Source organism: Ricinus communis, chromosome 7, assembly GCF_019578655.1.
Source record: "Ricinus communis isolate WT05 ecotype wild-type chromosome 7, ASM1957865v1, whole genome shotgun sequence".
Classification (NCBI taxonomy): domain Eukaryota; kingdom Viridiplantae; phylum Streptophyta; class Magnoliopsida; order Malpighiales; family Euphorbiaceae; genus Ricinus; species Ricinus communis.
The window spans coordinates 21,506,279-21,526,556 of record NC_063262.1 but is presented as its reverse complement, the minus strand read 5'-3'; the positions used below and the strand labels follow the sequence as shown (position 1 = coordinate 21,526,556).

The following is a 20,278-nucleotide window of genomic DNA, read 5'->3' as shown; positions in this document are numbered from 1 at the left end:
TTTTATTACCTTATAAATTAATAATTTTATATTTTTATGATTTCATACTAAAATAATATTTATTTTTAATATTAAAATTATTTTATTGATGATTTACAATCAAATTAACTATCAAAATACTCCTAAAATTATTATAATTTTATTTTATAAAAGCTATTTCATTTTATTTCTAATAAAATAAAATTAATATATATATATATATATATATATATATATATATATATTATATAATGAATTCAATTTAAGTAGTTATATGCTAAAATCACTCAGAACTTTTACTATCGACTGATCAGAATATTAATAGAGTTTGGTGGACTTGAGATGTGATCTACTCAAGAATCGGATCTCTTTTTAGTTTTTTTATTTTATTTTATTTATCTTTTCTAATGGTTTGGGACGAATAAATATATGTCAATAGAATCAAAAGAATAAAAAAAATTTAGATGTAAACATATTTGAGTATAAGTTGAATAATGCTCAGGATCTACTATGACGATACTCTTTGTATATTCAAAATATACTCATAATATATTTTAATGATACTCTCTTTGTATGCTCGAAATAAACTTGGTATCATAATATACTCGGAGCATATAATGTATTGTTAACTATAAGATTTGAAAAATTGTTGTCTTTCAGTATGAGAATGCATGTTATATCAAAATTTATGTATCTCATATTTTCTTCTCAATGTCTACTATGATTGTAAAAAAATAGATATTATGTCTATATATATAAGATGATACAAACTTTGAACAAACAAAATGTAGTAAAAATCAGACTATCATATACTTGAAATAAACTTAATATATAATGTTTATTGTATACCTTAAAAGAATGCTTTATATTTTTATATTTTTTCTATTACATATAATATAATTTTATATTTTTTAGTTATATTAACTTAAACTATACATATTATATATATATATCTGAATAAATTAAAATTACTGATTCGATTTACTTTTTTTATCATTTTAATTTTTTTAGTTTCTTTGCTTTTATTATCACTCTTATCAAGAGAGTAGTTTTTCTTTTCTATTTTATTTTCTTATGTTCAATACTATGAAACAATTAATGAATAGTAATATATATATCATGAATAAATTTTATACATTTTTGCAAAATATAATTTAATATAATTTGAGTGGATATTTATATTTGAAAGGTTAAAGTTTGAAATTAATTATATAATTTTTAAATTAACTAATAAAAAATTATTGTAACTCTTTGTAAAAGAACATATTATTTTAAAATTAAATAAAATAGTTGGATGAGGTCAAATTTACAATTAAAAACTATTCGGTTTTTATCTAATGTTATTTTTTGTACAATTAAAATTTTTTAAGAGAATGCAAGTTAATTTTCATGGTATCTCTATGTATCTAAGCTTTTTATTTTATCTTATTTATTTTTTCAAATGGTTTGGGACATAAAATTACATGTGTAAAGAAAATCAAATATTAACATTCATTGAGTGGGACAACCACTGAGACTTGATGCAGCGCGTGTTTTTACTGGTGGACATAGAAATTAGACTTATATTTTAATCGTATTTTTATTAATTTTTAGAAATGCACTATAAAAATTAATTGACTTAATTTTTTAGGTATTTGTATAGAAATTTTATTTTATTTTCCCTAAGAATGCACCACATGGCAGCAATCAAGTGGCTCATGCCTTTTCACTTTCCTTATAAATACCAAGCCGATATCGTTTTCATTTGCCAAGTCCATGTAAGTTGAGGAGCAATTCTCTTTGACACTTCTCCTCAATAGAAACTATCCCTCTTCACCAAACCCTTCTCACCTACCATCTTATCTTACTCAGCCACCATATACCCTTATACACTAATATCCTTTAGCCACTTTGAACCTTACCCTCCTTAGCTTCTGAGCTTCCTTAACTAAGGGTCGTTGTTATACACAAGTTGTCAAGCATTACTCATCTCTTCTCCGTATGTATATCTTTAATTTTATTTTTTTATCTCAATGTATTGTAAGGGTTACCTTCATCGCCTCCCACAAATTACCTAAACAACCCTATGTATCTACAAGCAAGAACCATACTATCTTATTTATCATAAACCCCAACATTCCACAGGCCAAGAATTAAGACGTGTGGAATGCTATTTTCAGAAATAAATAATATAAGGTTCAAAAATAGAATTAATTAGTTTTTTATTTTATAATTATAGATCATTATCAATTATTTATTTTATTTAGGATAATTAAGAATTGTTGAAGATAACTCTTAAAATTTTTATATTTAGGGGAGAATTCTATAAAAGAAATCTCTATAAGTATTGGAAACCAAATACACAACTCGCACTCCGTATTTATCCATTATTCCTCTCTCGGAAATTTTAGCTACATTTCATCTTCTCTAAACATTTAGTTTTTAGTTTTATTATTCTTTCAAGATCTAAGAAGTTTTCCAAGAAGAGTGAGGATTAATCATCTTTCTACCTTGAAGAAGAAATTCTGGATCTGGATGAAGTTTTTATTTTTAGTCTTATTTTATGTCTTTTTATTTAGTTACCATGATCATTAGATTAAATATATCATGCTAGTTTTCTAAGTGTTTAATTTAGCCTAATTATTTATGTATGAACTTTGTTATCTTTCATTTGATGAATGATTTCTTTATCATTATATTTTTATTAGTTTCAGTTACTATTGTTTGTTGATCATCATATTAATTCAATAATAAGAATTGTAATGAAAATATTTAGGTTGAATATATTAGTAACATCTTTTTTACTTCAATCTTTATTGATATAAGAAACTTTAATTATATCATTAGCTTGAGTAATTAAAAGAAAATGAACATCACCATCTCATTCATTAAATCTAAGCTTAATGTTAAAATATGGGAATTACTAAATAATTGGCTAGACTAAATACTGTTTTTATCATTTAGTTTTTATAAATCATCTCATTTGCATTTTTATTTTATAGTTTGTTTTATTTATTTTATGAATATTATACTTTCTCAAATTAGTAAATTATTAACTTAGAGTGTTTAGATTTATTTTTAGCATTTTGATGTGATAATTAGTGTATGTAATAGTAGCCTTATAGTTTTTCAAGAGATCGATCTCAAAGTGAATTTATTGCTTATTATAAGAACGGTTCATGCAGTTGCTAATATATATTTATAAACATCATATGTGTATCATTTTATATATTTATATTTAAATAAAATAAATTTTTTATTGACTCATTAATATTTATTTGGAGAAAGTTACATTTTTGCCCATAATTTTTTGTGTCAGAAGTGGATTAACACTTAAACTAATTTTAAGCATAATTAATCTCTTAATCTTTGAAAAAAATACTAATTCAGCCCCTCATTAAATGGAAATATTCTCCCGTTAACTTAAGATGACGTGTCATTTTTTTTACTTCTAAAAGATGTGGGACCCACATTAGGCCACATCATCCGTCTTCTTCCTCGTGTTTTATACTTTTCTGGTTCCATCTTTGCACACGGTTGATCAACTTGTTGCTTGAACCGATGCTTTTTTTTTTATTATTTGAGTTGAATCAAAGAAGAAAAGAGCCTTTATGATTTTAATAAAGAGAGATGCAAAGATCAAAGCATATTGATGAAACCACTTTTCTTTGGCTCATGATTCGAAATAACCCACTTGTCTTTGGCTTATGATTCACAACACCAGAAGCAATCAACCGATTCACATCAAAAACAACTTTCATATAACCTCATCCCTTTTGTTAACCTCTTTTTTTTTTTTGTAATAAATAGCTCAAACATTGATGCCAATAGCCGTTCAGATTTCTAGTTATCCTTCCATACTTGATTGAGAATAGTTGATGTCTTCATAACTCCACGACTTGCCTTGCCTATTTCATTTTTATAGCCTGATTCATGATTGGCTGGCATCTGTTCAGAAGATGTGGATGGGCTTGCATTAGAATCACTTAAAAGGGCTAGAGTCGTTGCTTTCCATCTTCTTCCTCATGTTTTATACTTTTTCAATTTAAAATCTTAATTATATTTTTAATTAATGTGTGTTAAGTCATTAAAATCTGGTGCTTTGATTTAACTCTAATGCAGCTTTTGCTTTTTTAATTCTTGCTATATAAGCAACCTTGTTAGTGAAACATATCTGAGAATAAGTGAACTATGTCCATGATTTTTTTCTGTTGCTTCTTTTCCACATATCTCATCGTTCATATCTTGTGATTTTTTGTTTGTTTTATGTTCTGAAAATCCAACAATACCACTATAGATAGAGAATTAGTACAAGGCAAGAAGCCTCCATGATGAAAATCAGTGTTTAGAGTGGCTAAACTCAAAAAATAAGAAAAACAAATTCGGTTCTTTATATGCTTTGGAAGTACTGCACATTTCTTTTGTTCACAATTTCTTGAGATTGCAATGGGTCTTAAAAGATTCAGGGCAACAATTTATTTGAGTTGTAAAGAAAAGCAGGAACAATGAAGAAGATTGGTTACCTGATGGATTTGAAGAAAGAACTAAGAAAAAGAGGGACTAATAATTAAAGGATGGGCACCTCAAGTAATTATTCTTGAACATGGAGCAGTTGGAGGATTTGTGACTCATTGCGGATAAAACTCTACTCTTGAAGCAGTGTCTGCGGGAGTCCCAGTGCTGGCCTGGTCAGTATCAGCAGAGCAGTTCTATTACGAAAAGTTAATAACTAAGGTGTTAAGGATTGGAGTAGTTGTGGGTGCTCAGAAGTGGCTTAGATTAGTAGGTGATGGTGTGAAGAAAGAAGCTATAAAGAAGGCAGTGACACAAGTTATGGTGGGTTAAAAAAGCAGAAAAAATGAGATGCAGAGCGGAAAAGCTTGGAGAAACGGTGAGGAAAGCAGTCCCAAAAGGTGGGTTTCATGCTCTGATTTTAATGCCGTCATTGAAGAACTGAGGAGTAAAAATTAAAAAATCTAGAATATTTGACACTCCAATCTAAATGAATTAAAAATTAGGAAAAATTACAAATTTGATATATTAACTCTACTATTTTTACTATTTTGGTGTTTCAATAATTTTTTCAATTAAGTGCTACAAATGCCCTAAAACACGTGCATTGCTCCAGGTTTTGGTGCCTACAAGGATAATTTGACACGCACAACCACTTAAAAGACCTAAATACCCTCACTCAAAACTTAGAAATGTGTATACCTCGCAGCTATTTACAATCAAATTAATTTTAGGGATTCTTTTTCTTCATTGAAAAATAGAAATAGATTAAGCTATAGGCATAAGAGGAAGAAGCAAGAAATTAATGATGGAAGAGCAAGATTGCAGCCGTGGGATTCCTTGTTTGCTTAGGACTTTAGGGACTCATACAAATCCACGAAGGAGATTTATGAATTGTTCGAAATGTAAGTTTGCATATAATTTGATCGAAACTCAATTAATAAGCATGAAGAAAGGGATTTAATTTTCATTATTTGTTTTCATTTTTATGCAAAATGGTTATGTATTTTTCCAATGGATTGCCCCCAATGTGTTCGAGGGCCAAACAAATAATACCTAGCTTATTACAAAGGGTTGAAGTGGCAGAAATACAACTACAAAGGAGTAGAGTGAGAGAGAAGGTCTTGTAGGTACTATTGGGTTTGGTAATTATTATTGATAAATGATAAGGGAATGGCAATGTTAGATTATGTTAAGTTATTTTACAAATCACTATAATGCTATCAGATATAGGTTGTGAAGTTATAGGAAGAATGTGTTTATGATAGATGAAATGTGAAGTTATGAGAAGAATATTTTTGTGATAGATGAATGGCTATCAAATGTATAAGTTTCTAGTTTATGAATGAAATGATACTTTATTTATGGCTATATTGTGTTTGACAAAATGACAATGAGATATGTATAATAACATGTAACTTAGAATAGATAAAATATATAAAAGACAGTAATCTAGAAATATTGTTTAATTCATTTGCTAACCAAAGATACAAAATATGAAGTTCATAGTGATACCTAATGATAAAATATTAAGTAACAAAGTACCAAGTTCACAATTGTTGTTCTAACAAGACATAATACCAAGTTCATAAATATTAGCTAACTTACATCAACAAAAGTACTAAAAATAAGTAGACAATTATTAAAGTTTTTTTACGGCCTGATTAATAACAAAAAATTGGAAGACTGATTACAAGAAGTCTTTTCCAGCATGGTTGTTTTGAAGATGTTTCAGTGCCTGAGTTTTTGCCAATCTGTTTCTTTCTTTTATTCCTAGCTGGGCCTGCAACTCTCTGAACTCTTTTTTCCTTATTTCTTACAACAGATTGCATGTTACAAATTGCTTTTCCCATTTCTTAAAACTTTCCCTCTTCTCTATCATGAAGCTTGGCTCTGGCTTACTACCAATTCTCCTCTTTCCACTAATGGATATGACTCTTTCTCTGTTAGTACTAGGATGTCATGATATATCAAACATAATGTTAGTATTTATCAATATAAATTACTTAAGAAAAAAAAGTAAATATGCACTAATTACATTAATCTTACATCTAAAATCATGTTATTATTATTCAAGTCAAACATAAATGCCATATCCATATGGTGGATTAGACTGGTGTTTTCTCTTTGGATTGATTGCGCTGTAATAATCCGGCTTCCGTTTTCTTGAATAAGGAATTACTCCATCGAAGTTACGCTCTGCAGTAGGTGTAATTGGAGTGGCAGGTGATACCCCAATAGCTTCTTGTGTCGATGACACTTCAACCTTTACAAATAAAAAATAACATATAAACAAATTACTACGGCCCAAGAAAAGAACACTACCATAAAAGGTGAACTTACATTGCATCTGAAAAATGTTACAGTTTCCTGTGTTGGCTGCTCATTAGTAACTGAAGCTACATGCTCCTCTGTTGGCTGGTCATGAATAATTGAAGCAACCTGCTCTTGTGTTTGTTGGCTACTACTTATTCTTCCTACTTCTTGTTCTCGTGTTGGCTGCTGATTTAATGTCGCTTCACATGTCTTCTTGTTATAGCCAATCTGATAACAAGCTTGGTAGATCATGACTCTTCCTCTCGTGGATAGCTTAATCCCATTTAAAATCTCATGCTCCTTAAGTTTTCTATTTTTTGCAGGTTTTTCAGGCATCCTCCTATTAGGTGCTGGTTGTGGTGGATCAATCTCTTTCTTTTGCCAAAATTTTTTTCTATTTATTCCACCCATCATAAATAATTATGTTTGCTTATATTTATTCTTCCTAAACCAACTATGAACATAATCTTTTAGATTTTTTTCTATATGGTGGATTGCACACACAGTATTGGTGACAAGGAATCTCTGTTAACTCCCAACCTCTATATGAGCTTGTTTGATTTTTTAAATCAACCATATAAGTGTCTCCTTTGTACTTTATTTCAAAATCAAAATCTCCATTCTATAACATATGATACTTGGTGCTCTCTAAACAATTATCGTATAGCTTCTTCCTAATTCTAGGACCAAAATCGAAAAGCTATTTGTCACATAAAGCTCTATTATCCCTAGGCCTATTCATCATCATTATTCCTATTTCTTCTAACATAGAATAAATGTTCTTTTTTCTAGCCTCTACTATTTTTCCATTAAATGCCTCAATCAAATTATTGTCCACAATGTCACATTTTACCTCAGTGGGAAAGTATGCCCTGCACCAATGTCTTGGATGAGTATTCAGCATGTCATCAAATCCTTTAGGTGTTAGCTTCTTCATTTTATTCATATTTGCCTTGAAGTCAGGCATGTTGTTAGATTTTGCACAAATCCAAAATTGCTTTTGTAAAGACTTTCCTCCATGCTATTTCCTCCAATTTGCATGGAGGTGTCTGGCCTAACACATATGTTCAGTTTTAGGCAGTAGTGTGCCCACAGCATCCAATAAACCCTGTAAATAATTCACATAACCAATAAGGTATAGACAAGAAACATACATTTTATTGATATATCATGATGGTCCAGCTATCGCCATCTTCCATTTCCAAGTCTTTGATGAGTAGCTTAATAAACCACTTCCAAGTAACATAAGATTCACTAGTTACTACAAACCAAGCAACTGGGAACATTTGATTATTCCCATCCCTCCCAATAGCTGCCAAAATCTTACCTTTAGTCACTCCTTTCATAAAGCACCCATCCAATCCCAATACCCTTCTACGTCCTGCTAAAAGTCCCCTTTTCAAACAATCAAATGATATATAAAGCCTCTGAAAAATAGGAAAGTCTTCAGGCAGTGGTCTATAAAATTTCATCTCAATTATACTTCCAGGATTAGATCTTTCAACTTCTCCTAAATAATCCCGTAAAGGACCAAACTCTTTTTTCACATCACCTTCAATCTTTAATATAATCAATAGTTTAACTCTTCTAAGTTGTGTTAAAGTCAACTCAATATGCAAATTCTGTTTCACTAATTTCTTAATATCTACTAGCTTCATTGTTGCAATACACTTGTACTTGTATAAGTAATTACTTGCTAGCCATTTTGCAGTCACCTTTCTATTCTTATAGCAAATTGCACAGTTGTCCTCATCAACAAAAGTCTTTACTTGAAACACCTTCTTGTTACCTTCATTTGATGCATACAGAACAAAAGGACAGTTCCTTTTCATACATTTCACTTTGACTTGCCCATCAGTATTCCTTACCAATCTTAAGTCCTTTCTTTCTTGAAGAGAATATCTTGTATCAACTTCCTTAAACTCACTTGTTCCTTTAAATGTCATTGCCCAAACAAATATGTAATTTCTCAACTACTGGATTATAAGCTGGAAACATGCTCCTCCTCTTAACTGCATGATCATTATTAGATCCACAAGTACTAACTGCACCTCATTCATCATCAGATCCTATCTCATCATCATCTTGACCCTCATCAGCACTAACTTCATATGAAGGTAAATTACTTGAAGCTCCAACAACTTGTTCAACAGTTGTGCCTCTAATTTTCTTTCTTCTTTGTTTGGCCTGTCTTAGAGCATTCCTTGCAGTCTGCAACTCCTCATCATCATCAGACAAATATTCATACTTTATTAGATCCGGGTCTTTATCTAAATTATTCTCTTGCTCATCAACCTCAATATCACACTCCACTAGATCTGGATCTCCATCTACAGTAGTAGATTTATTTTCAAATTCCTCTTCAAATCTGTTATATTTATCTTGCTCCTCAAATCTATTAGCTCCTATTTACTCCTAACATATGTTGTATTCCTCCTCAAATCTGTTATCTTTTTCTTGCTCCTCAGATGTATTAGCTCTAACGTGCTCCTCACATTTGTTATGTTCCTCCTGTTGAGCTTTTTTATTACCTCATTCCTTCTCAAGAACTGTTTCCTCTCTAAGTACTTCATGAATAGTTCCTAAAATATCATTTGCAATAAACTGCTCAAAAGTTCTTCCAAGGCTACCAAGAAGGGCATTTAGCTCTTCAGATAAAGAAGACTAACTAACATTTTCTTTTACAACATTTACAAATTCTAAATTTAAAGCCCCAACGTCCTCACCAAGTGCAGGACCACACTCATCAATTATGGTATCAATTACATCATTAGCTTCTTTTCTACCATCTTTGCACTCTTGTGAATTTACTTCACTAATCCTTAGAATCTTATGCTTAATATACACCTCAACCCTAGTGTGTTTCTTGAGCAAATTTAGCAAAGTTGAGATGGACTCCTCATACAAAAACCTCATGCCATGTGCTAAAGGCTTCTCAGGATCTCTAAAGTAAATCTTTGGTAATTTTCTATTACCTAGCAAATGTTATACAACTTTTTTTTAAATTGGGAATAGAAAAATTACCGAGACTAGTTACCTCAATCTCTGCATTCTCATCCCCCATATACAATAACTTTTTTACCACTAACTTCCTCACTAATAAAGATTCCACCATAGAAGACACTAATCCCATGCTCTCTTATGCTGCCACAAATAAAAAAAAAAGAAAAAAAATATCAACATTACCTTTAAAGTACAAACGACCACTAAGTTTATTCTTGTTTAATGAAAAACGACAGCAAAATTGCATACCTTTTTTCAATGTCGACCATTGTAATGTCCAATCTTCAATCAACAACTTTAAACTTAAACTATAATTGCCACATTGCAATTGAAGACCAGTTCTGATGTTGAATTTTAATTTGTTGACAAAACCCTAACTCATAATTTACAATGACAACGATAACAAAGAGGGATTTAAGTAAAGCTTTGGCTAGCTGTGAGGTATACACATTTCTACTTATTGAGTTAGGGTATTTAGGTCTTTTAATTATTATTATTTTCATTTTTAATGTGGTAAAGCCATATAAGCAGTTGTGTGGGTCAAATTATCCTTGTAGGCATCAAAACTACCACAAACTAGAGCAATGCACTTGACTGACGTGTTTTAGGGTATTTGTAGCACTTGATTGAAAAAAAAAATGTTGAGACACCAAAATAGTAAAAAACATAAACTTAATACACAAAATTTGTAATTTTTTCTAAAAATTTTAAAAAACTACAATAATATGAATCTTTTAAGTATAAACCAAGCCAAACAAGTATAACGAGTAATGTGGTCAAGTTTGGGGCCCACATCTTTTAGAGGTAAAAGAAAAATTGAGACATCGTATATATATATATATATATATATATATATATATATATATATATATATATATATATATATATATATATATATATATTTATTTATTTATTTATTTATTTATTTATTTTTGAGATTTAATATTTTTTGACACATGTATTTAATTTTTGACATGTAGAATTTTTATTTTAGCATGCGTACTATTTTTGACACATAGAATTCAAGTTTATGTGTAATTTTATGATTTTTTCTATTAATCTATTGGTTAATAAATTACATTCCTGATTAAACACTCATTCTAATCCTAAAAAATAACGTATTACTAATTGACCAGTTCTCTAATTAGATAATGCTTAGTTTTCTAATTAGATAATAATTATTCTAAAAGATAGCATATTAATTATATTTTAGTATTATATTAACTAATAATTTTCTAGATAATGATTCTAATTATAAAAATAATATTTTTAAATATTATATTCACTAATAAATTAATTTTTAATTATATAATAATTTTTAATTTTAAGAATAGTAATATCAATTATATTCGTAGTATTAATTTATATAATATTAGAATCAATAAATAAATATTTTAAAAATAATTTATTGATAGTATTAATCTACATAATAATATTAATAAATAAATATTTTATTAATGTAATAATATAAATAAAATTTTAAAAAAGTTAAAAATATTTAAAAATAGTTAGTTTGTTATTATTTTTTAAAATTATTATAAATAAATATTGAACAATTGATTAAATTGTATCTATAAATTTAATTTTATAATTGAAATAATAATAACGATTGTGCAATGCACAAGTAGACGACTAGTTTCTATTTAACGAGAGGTCTGAGTTTATAGTTTTAAATATTAAAAGTTTAATTATACTTAAAATTAGTTTACATGTAAATAGCTCGTGAAACCAAATATTGGAGGAGAAAATGTATCTTTTTTTAATAAGTATAATTACTTTATTATATTTTTTATTATAAAATTTAAAAATTATTATCAAATTTATAATTTTAAAATAATAAATAACATCATTAAAAATTAAAAATTTAAGATTTACTTAGCAATTGGAGCATTGAAAAATTGGAGTAATCCTCTCTTTTCCAACCGGATTGACCCTCTTAAGTAGTCGGCTACCATTGTTCAAGACTAAGAGAAAAAAGCAAAAAGAAAAAAAGAAAAAAAGAAATTTCATCCACAATTGTTAACGGGTCAGAGAAAGACAAAGTGAAGGGCCCATATCATATATACGCGACAACCCAAACTATACGAATATTTTGGAATTGAACGTGAACAACGCTTTCTCTTTCTTCTTGGTTTCCTTCCTTGGCATCCTTCCTCCGTACATTATTTGCAGAAGCAAGCCACAAGTTATACGACAGGGAAATTTAGAAGACGCGTTCAGTTGTATTTGCAAAAGACTTACGTAATAGATCTCGTATTCCTTAAGATTCTGTGGGGTATTTTTTTTTTTCGTAATTAGATCAAGAACCCATGGACGAGGTTATGACGGTAGCCGATGCAAGAAGCGCCGGTCAAACGACGTCGTCGTCTTCTTCAGCCTCATCGTTTTCGGGGTTACCAAGCAACCTCCCTCTCCTCTCTGCTTTTCTTTCCTGCGCTCTTGCTCAGTTTCTCAAGATCTTCACTAATTGGTTCGTCCATTTCAATTAGTAATTGGTTCTGTTGAAAAGATTCTGATTTTATTTCTAATTTATCAGTTTTGTTGCCTGTAAGTTCGTTGGGTGCATAAAATTTTCTTAATTCTTTAAACAAATGGGCTAACTTAACTAAAATCCGATGTTACAAATTCATTGCCTAAATAAGTTTTAATTCACACCTATCAAAAAGTAAAATAAAAATCAAATCTTTATCTCAAATCCTCCATAGCTTTAGGATATATTTGATTTTTTCGGGGTTTATTATTATTTATTGTATATAATTCGTTTTCATAATTGAATACGCAAGGCACATGTAGTTCAAACTATATGTAGCTCGAATGCAGCATTGCGATTTGTAATAATTAGTGAGACTTTTATGGGACAAAGAACTTATTGGGTTATTGTTTTCAGTTTTGAGTAGAATGCTACTGTTTGTATATGTAGGGAAGAGATGTAGCATTAATCTATTAGGTGATGGATTTTGAATACGAATTGCCTTCTTCTTTGATATGGAATAAGGGTCAGTTCGTATGTTTCAAATTTGTATTGATTAAGTAAACTGGCATGCACTAAATCTTCAAGTTCTCTGGTTGCTGCACATTTTATTTTTACGAACCTGTAAAGTAGATTTGGTCTTAAGCCCTCTTTATGCTAGGGAAGAGATTCTATCTAGCTGCTTGAGCAGATTATATTAATTCCTTGAATATGCTTGGTCCTATTGCTGTTTGTAAATGATGCACAATGCATTTATTGGCATGGTCAGATGCTTGAAATCCTGCTATTATGTGGCTTAATTTTGCAATATGTTTCTGCTAGATGCTCAGGTATAAAGAAAGGAGATGGGATTCTAAAAAGATGTTTGATTCTGGTGGAATGCCTTCTTCACATTCCGCTACTGTGACAGCCCTAGCAATGGCTATTGGCCTACAAGAAGGGCCGGGATCACCAGCTTTTGCAATTGCTTTCGTCTTGGCTTGCGTTGTATGTGTTTCTCAAAAATTTCCTTTTCTATTTGGATTTAGAATGCACTTTGTTTTCATTTCTCAGTCATTGCTATGGCCTAATTTTTCTTTTCTCCATTGTGGGGTTCCGATAGCTTGTTTGGCACTGAAACTGAACACTTTTTTTAGCTTAGAAATGAGCTGTAATGATCTCTTGTCGTTCTTTATTCAAGAGTCTTCTTTTTTTTTTTTTTTTTTTCTCAAGGGTTAATTATTATAATGTCCATGAGTTTTGTCATATTATACTAGTTTGTCCATCTGTTTTCATTGATTAATTTTAACATTCCTCATATTTAGTTAAATTATTGCCTCCTATCAGTTTTTTTTGTTACTCACCCATTACTTGTATCTGAAATACTAAATCTACTCTTGTAAACCGAGGGATTTTAATGTCCCCAAGTTTTGCCAAATTGCACTAACAGATTCCTCTTTTTTTAATAACTAATGTTTAGGGATGTTAAAATAATTAACCCAATTTTCATAATTTTTTTTTAAAAAATGTTAAGAATTAATAATTTTTTAAACCTTATTGGATTAATATTTGTTACTTCTATATTTGAAAATTAGCTACTTCAATAATTAAATTAAATTTATAAATTATTAAAGACCATTTTCAAAAATTGTAAAAATTTTAGTTAGGTATCTTAACTAAAAACCTTCCTTGCAATAAAATTATGTTAAAACATTTATGACATATTTTTTTTCTGTAATTAATCAACTTATATAATATTAATTTAAGTTAAAAAAAATTATGAACTAATAGTATATCCTAATCTTTTGATACATGAATAAATTAGAAGCATCATATACATAAAGCTCAAATTTGACTATTATGAGTAGTACTAAGATAATAATACTAGTGGGTTGTATTTTAATTTCAGTTAATATTTAATTTTGACTGAAACATATTATAGTTTTACATAATAAAATAAGAGGGATGTTAGAATTAATTATTGAAAACAGAAACCTACTAGTTTAATTTTAACAAAACTCATTGATGCTAAAGTAATTTAACCTATTAGGGATATTTTGGATTTCTTTTTCTATTTTTTATGCTTAACGTCTAGTGTTGTTGACAGAAGATAGGGATGTTAAAATTAGTTATTGAAAACATAGGAACCTATTAGTGTCATTTGATACAACCAAGGTACGTTAAAATAATTAACACTTTTCTCAACAATAGCTCCTTTAACAATGAGAAACAGACACTGAATAGAATTTGTTGTTTGCATTGATTTTGTCATCTGAATGTTTCTTCCTAATATGAAATTAGAATTTCTCTAAGACATGTTTAAGAAATCTGAAGTCTTTTTAAATTTTTATTTTTATGTGTTTGGCAGGCAAATAAACTTTTCATTTCTGTATAAATATGTTATGCACTAGAACCAATTTTGTCTTGGTGCTGCAAATACATTTCCAGCAATGAGAAGCACATAATCTGCTCTTTACACATGATTTCCATGCTTCATTTAAGGAATATTTTCATCTAAAACATTTTGTAAAAGGCCTTCTAATTTAGTCCAGTGTTGGGATGATTGTTTTTGTTATTTGCAGGTGATGTATGATGCCACAGGTGTCAGACTTCATGCTGGTCGGCAAGCTGAGGTAAATCATCTCTACATATTCTTGCAAGCTTGTTGCATTTCTTTTATTATTTGTACATTGGCATAATCATATGGATCTTTTGTACATGCTGGTCAATGTGGTTTTCATTTCTTATGGCAGTTGCTGAATCAAATTGTCTGCGAGTTTCCACCTGAACACCCACTATCCAGTGTTAGACCTCTGCGTGAATTACTTGGGCACACTCCACTTCAGGTTTGTTGGCAGTCAGAAATCTTGAAAATCACTTAGAAGTGGTGCAGACATTGAATAATAAGCAGTAACAAAGAGAAACAGGACCTTGCAAAGACTTGAATGATGAAGAAAAAGATTTAATGCACTTGCATATTCCCAAATAATAAAATACAAACTGTGGAAGTCTTAACAAGTCTATTTGCAACATTGCCTTTAATGCTGGAATTTTCAGATATTGTGATTGTGTGTGCACCTGCGATGCATGTTATTTTTCCTATATCTACATGCCTTTATTCCTATATCAGCAATTTCTGCTCTGTATTATGCATTCTGATCTTTATGCTTGAAGGCAAGAGTTAAAAGACAAAAATGAGCTGACATTTCTATCATATTGTCGCAACAACTTATTTTGTCTCAGAACGATTTACCATGGGGCTTTAGATTAACCTTCAAGTATGAATATTGTTTCAACGCAGGTTGTTGCTGGGTCCTTGTTGGGTTGCATTGTGGCATACCTGATGAGAAACACTGATTAGTGTTGTGGCATAATGACAGTGTTGTTAGTTGTTACTAATGGGTTCATTTGCAGTGGTTTCTTCTGTCAAGAAAGAAGAGTGGAGAGAGTGTGTAGCATATGACTCCGTCAATTATTGAAGATCATCAAGTAGCTATAAGAAGCATTGCCTGGATGCCAGTGGACTTGTTTATATGCATTTGTAGAGTACCAAACTCAGAACGAACATTTATTCACGAATGACTTTAATAGAACAAATTATTCGAACATCTTTTCAATAGGGTTTTCCTTCTCATTACTGTTTGATATCAATATTTTAGTTGCTTTATGCAGATTTATGGGCCATCTTGCACTCATGAATCTCTTTTGCCTTTGGAAAAAGGCGCACTTTCACATTTGCACCTCATGTTTCTTTTGTCCAATTAAACTCAGATTTGGTCGTGCAAAGGTGAAAATGCAGTCCTTGAACCACGGTTTCAATCTATTGAAACTCAACTGAAATCTATGGAGATCTCTCGTGATGTTCAGTAGAATTTTGAGTTAAATACCATTCAAGAGATTCAAACCTCTCGAGAACTGATTGCCTTGTCACAAGCTCGGAAGTTCGAAGCTTTGCAGGAATTTCAGAAACAGCTCCTAACTGAAAACAAATTTCTAATGGGTGCCTTTAATCAAAAAAAAAAAAAAAAAAAAGAGAATCAATTCCATCAGCTAATGGAGTTGCTCAAGAACAATACCAAGGATTCTTCATCTAGAAGAGGTTTATTCACTATTCCTAGAGTTCGTGAAACAGGTGAATCGAGTGCTAATTCTGCTGCCAGTAAGGTTCCATAGCATAATATTTTGAACCTAGAACTGGATTTTGCCCATTTTAATGCTGAGGATACAATAAAATTATGACCAGTATTTCAATTTTATGCTGTTCTTTAACAGCAACGGTAGCCACATTGTTCTTTGGCGATCAAGTGGATGATTGGTTAAGCTTGGATAACTGTCAATCCAAATGCAACTTGGAATCCATTTGCTGCGGCTTTATGTGAACCATTTGGAGAATAAGAGATTCAGACATTAAGACAAGATGGGCGGGGTCTGTTTCTGAATATCAAAATCAAATTTTGAGCACCTGAGGTTCCATTTTACTGAAAATCTTACCCTGAATTAAAGAGAATTCCTCAATTCCTCTTTCGTAAGTTGTCTCAGTAGTGAACTAAGGCCTGCAATAGAATTGGCCAAACCACAAGCCCTTGGTGGAGCATTCAAATTTTGCAAGGCTTCATGATGAGTCATAGATACTGGCCTGTTACTCCAATCTAAACCTTCCAATTCTTGTCAAAACCCCAGCCACTTTCAACCTTTCAAACCCGCTCGACCATCAAAATAACCTTCCTCTTTCAACTACCATATCTAATGACAGTACTAAACAGCAGCCAAAACCAATTCAAACATATCTCAGAAAAAGGTTCCAGAGCTTGTTACAGATGGAGAGATCGCTATTTTGTGGGCCATCAATGTAAATAAAAGCGACTTTTTATTATGGAGACTGAAGATGATACAAATGGCTCGTTATAGAGAGCATGAATGAAGAACTAGCAGATACCAGCGGGGAAATTACAACGAATGCCTTCGGTGGTAATGTCATCTGACGCACTAATGTTACCTCAGCTACTGACCACAAATTGGCGAAGAGATTTCAGACACAACTTTCACTTGGACTTGAGCTCTTATGACATGATCTTGGGCTATGACTGGCTCACAAAGAACAGTCCCATTCTATTTCAGTAGAACCGGTGCCAATGAATCTTTGCTTCCTAAAGAACCTCAATTACCATCTTATCTCACATTTCCCTTGAACAAATTCCATGAGGTCTTTCAAGAACTAACTTTCCTGCCACCACAGAGATCATGCGATCACTCCATTCCCACCATACCCAGAAAACTGAAATGGAAAAACAGGTTGCTGAAATGCTTCAATTTTCCATCATAAAACCAATTCGCAGCCCTTCTACTCCACCTGTCTTCTGTTAAGGAGAACGTTGCTCTAAATGGCTACCATCCACCTCAGATTCCTTGTCCACCAGACTCCTCAAACTGCTGTTGCCTCTGTGACCTTCATTCTAAGAGCAATAACATCAGAAGCATTAAAACAGCAGTAAACATGGAGCAAAGAATCGTATGAAACAAGCAGCTGAATTAAGGAGGTCCGAACCATCGCGGCCGTTCCCTGTCATTGCCAAAGTGGGACCTGTTGCATATAAGTTGAGACTTCTGGATTCTTGCTGTGTCCATCCTGTATTTCATGTGTCTTTGTTGAGAAAGAAATGCGATGATGATCCAGTCTGCAGTCAAGCCAGACCTTCCTCCACAGTTCAAGAACAGTTGCACGTGCGACCTCTAAGTGTCCTCGAGCACAGAATCATTACTAAAGGTAATAAGCAAATAAATTGATCAGGTCCTTGGTAAGCTGAGTTGGCCGAATGTGATTGGTTAGCAATTAACCAAATCAGTTAGTATAACAGATTGAGATTCAATATATAGTTGGTATCAGTTGTGTACATTGACCATTGATGATAATTCAGATTCTCTCTTGATTAATTTTTTCTCTCCCACTCTCTCCTTTCTTTCTCTTCTCTCCTTCTGTTCTTCATCTTCGATCTTTGCTTCTTCGTTCTGCTATTTCTCTTCCCATTCTTCTTCTGCAACTAATGACTGATAGCAATTCTGACATGCCTTTGCCTTATTGGAGGTCCCTATAAGTCAATTTGACATCATATTCCCCAATCTTAACAAAATCAATCATGCTGTAGATGTTTAAATTTCAGTTGCACATTCTGCGTCAAAACACTGCTGCAACACAGAAATGAAGCCACCAAAGCCAAAACGAATCTCCTCATTCAGGCTTGCCTCTCTTCTCCGTCTCCAAGAAGACCCGAAACTCGCTCTCCACCTCTTTCAACATCCAAACTCAAACCCAAATCCAAAACCCTTTCGCTATTCACTTCTCTGCTATGACCTCATGATCACCAAGCTTGGCCGCGCCAAAATGTTCCATGAAATGGAACAAATCCTCCTTCAATTTAAAACCCAGACGCGTTTGGTTGCTAAAGAACCTCTCTTTTGCAACATTATCACTTTCTATGGCCGAGCGGGCCTCCCTCAAAATGCCCTCAAAATGTTTGATGAAATGCCTCTTTATCGCTGCCAAAGGACTATTAAATCCTATAACACTTTGTTAAACGTGCTAATGATTTGCAAAGAGTTTGATGTGATGAGAGAGCATTTTGTGAATATTAAGAGACATGTGAAACCAGATGGTTGTACTTTTAATATAATGATTCGTGGGTTGTGCTCAGATGGGAGAGTTGATGATGCACTTAAGGTGTTAGATGAAATGAAAAATAGAGACCTTGTCCCTAATCAGGTGACTTTTGGGACTTTGATTTATGGGCTTTGTTTGAATTTGAAGTTGAAAGAGGCTTTTAAGTTGAAAGATTATATGGTTAATGTACACGGGTTGTGTCCTAATGAGTATGTTTATGCAACGCTTATTAAGGGGCTTTGCGCGGTTGGTGAGTTAAGTTTTGCTTTAAGACTTAAGGAAGAAATGGAGAGGGATGGAGTGAAAGTGGATTCAGCAATTTATTCTACTTTGATTAGTGGGTTATTTAAAGTTGGGCGGAAAGATGAGGTTTTTGGAGTTTTAATGGAAATGGAATTAAAAGGCTGCAAGGCTGATACTGTGACTTACAATGTGATGATTAATGGGTTTTGTAAAGATAAAGATTTTGAAACTGCTTATAAAATTCTGGATGAAATGATGGAGAATAGATGTAAGCCGGATGTTATTAGTTATAATGTGATACTTGGCGAGTTATGTAAGGATGGGAAATGGAGTGAAGCGAGTGATTTGTTTGAAGATATGCCAAGACGTGGCTGTGCTCCTGATGTTGTATCATATAGAATTGTTTTTGATGGACTTAGTGATGCAATGGAGTTCAAGGATGCTGCATTTATTTTGGATGAAATGGTTTTCAAGGGTTTTGCACCTCGTTCTTCTAGCATATGTAAATTTATTAACAGGTTGTGCCAAAACGGGGATGAGGATTTGGTATGGTCGGTTTTGAATTGTCTGGGTAAAATAAATGCAATTGATACAGAGTTGTGGAAGATGGCAATTGCAGTGGCATTGAAGAACAGTATGCTCTCTAGTCCTAAATACCAAGAGCAACAAAAGTTTTTCGAGAATTGCCTAGCGACGTTGTAAAAGTTTTTGAATTGTTGTAAATCCAACACATCATATCTCCACTAAAACTTAAAAGAAGGGGAAAAAGTCTGGTGTATGTTTTACCCGCTCCTCAAGGATAGGCTCCACCACTTCTATAATGTAGATTTGATTGAACCCTCTTTCTGCTGGGGAGGAGATTGCATCCAGCTGCCTGGACTGATTATATGAATTCATTAAACATGCTTGGTGCCTTGCCTGTGTTCTCCTATGGCAGTATGCAAATGTTGCATAATGCATTTCTCTTTTTTTTTTTCAGATGCTTGAAATCTTGCTACCATGCAGTTTAGTTTTGCAATGTGTTTCTCCCATGTTTCTGGCAGGCAGAGAAAAATTGCTCCATTTCTGCGTAGTCATATTACGCAATCGGATTTATTTTGTCCTGGTGCTTCAAATACATTTCCGGAATATAAAGCACAAAC

General features: G+C 31.9%; 3 protein-coding genes across 5 annotated transcripts; 2 read left to right on the top strand and 1 right to left on the bottom strand.

Annotated features, from left to right (window-relative positions):
* Positions 1 to 7,943: 7,943 nt before the first annotated feature.
* Positions 7,944 to 8,732, bottom strand: LOC107262062. Its single transcript, XM_015725476.1, has one exon. The coding sequence runs from the start codon at positions 8,730 to 8,732 to the stop codon at positions 7,944 to 7,946; it is 789 nt and encodes a 262-aa protein (XP_015580962.1).
* Positions 8,733 to 11,778: 3,046 nt separating this feature from the next.
* On the top strand, positions 11,779 to 15,855 carry LOC8276190 (uncharacterized membrane protein YuiD). Of its 3 annotated transcripts, none has more exons than XM_048376732.1 (5): positions 11,779 to 12,259; positions 13,090 to 13,246; positions 14,821 to 14,871; positions 14,992 to 15,084; positions 15,653 to 15,855. In XM_048376732.1, the coding sequence occupies exons 1-5, from the start codon at positions 12,099 to 12,101 to the stop codon at positions 15,692 to 15,694; spliced, it is 504 nt and encodes a 167-aa protein (XP_048232689.1). In that variant the 5' UTR covers positions 11,779 to 12,098; the 3' UTR covers positions 15,695 to 15,855. The 3 variants fall into 3 exon arrangements, with proteins under 3 accessions (XP_048232689.1, XP_048232690.1, XP_002529338.1); XM_048376733.1 differs by having other exon boundaries at positions 11,785 to 12,259; positions 13,082 to 13,246; positions 15,540 to 15,855; XM_002529292.4 differs by having other exon boundaries at positions 11,795 to 12,259; positions 15,540 to 15,855.
* A 153-nt stretch (positions 15,856 to 16,008) lies between these two features.
* On the top strand, positions 16,009 to 20,048 carry LOC8276188 (putative pentatricopeptide repeat-containing protein At1g53330). Its single transcript, XM_015725483.3, has one exon. It carries the CDS (start codon positions 18,435 to 18,437, stop codon positions 19,836 to 19,838), a length of 1,404 nt encoding a protein of 467 aa, XP_015580969.1. The 5' UTR covers positions 16,009 to 18,434; the 3' UTR covers positions 19,839 to 20,048.
* The last annotated feature ends 230 nt before the right edge of the window (positions 20,049 to 20,278 follow it).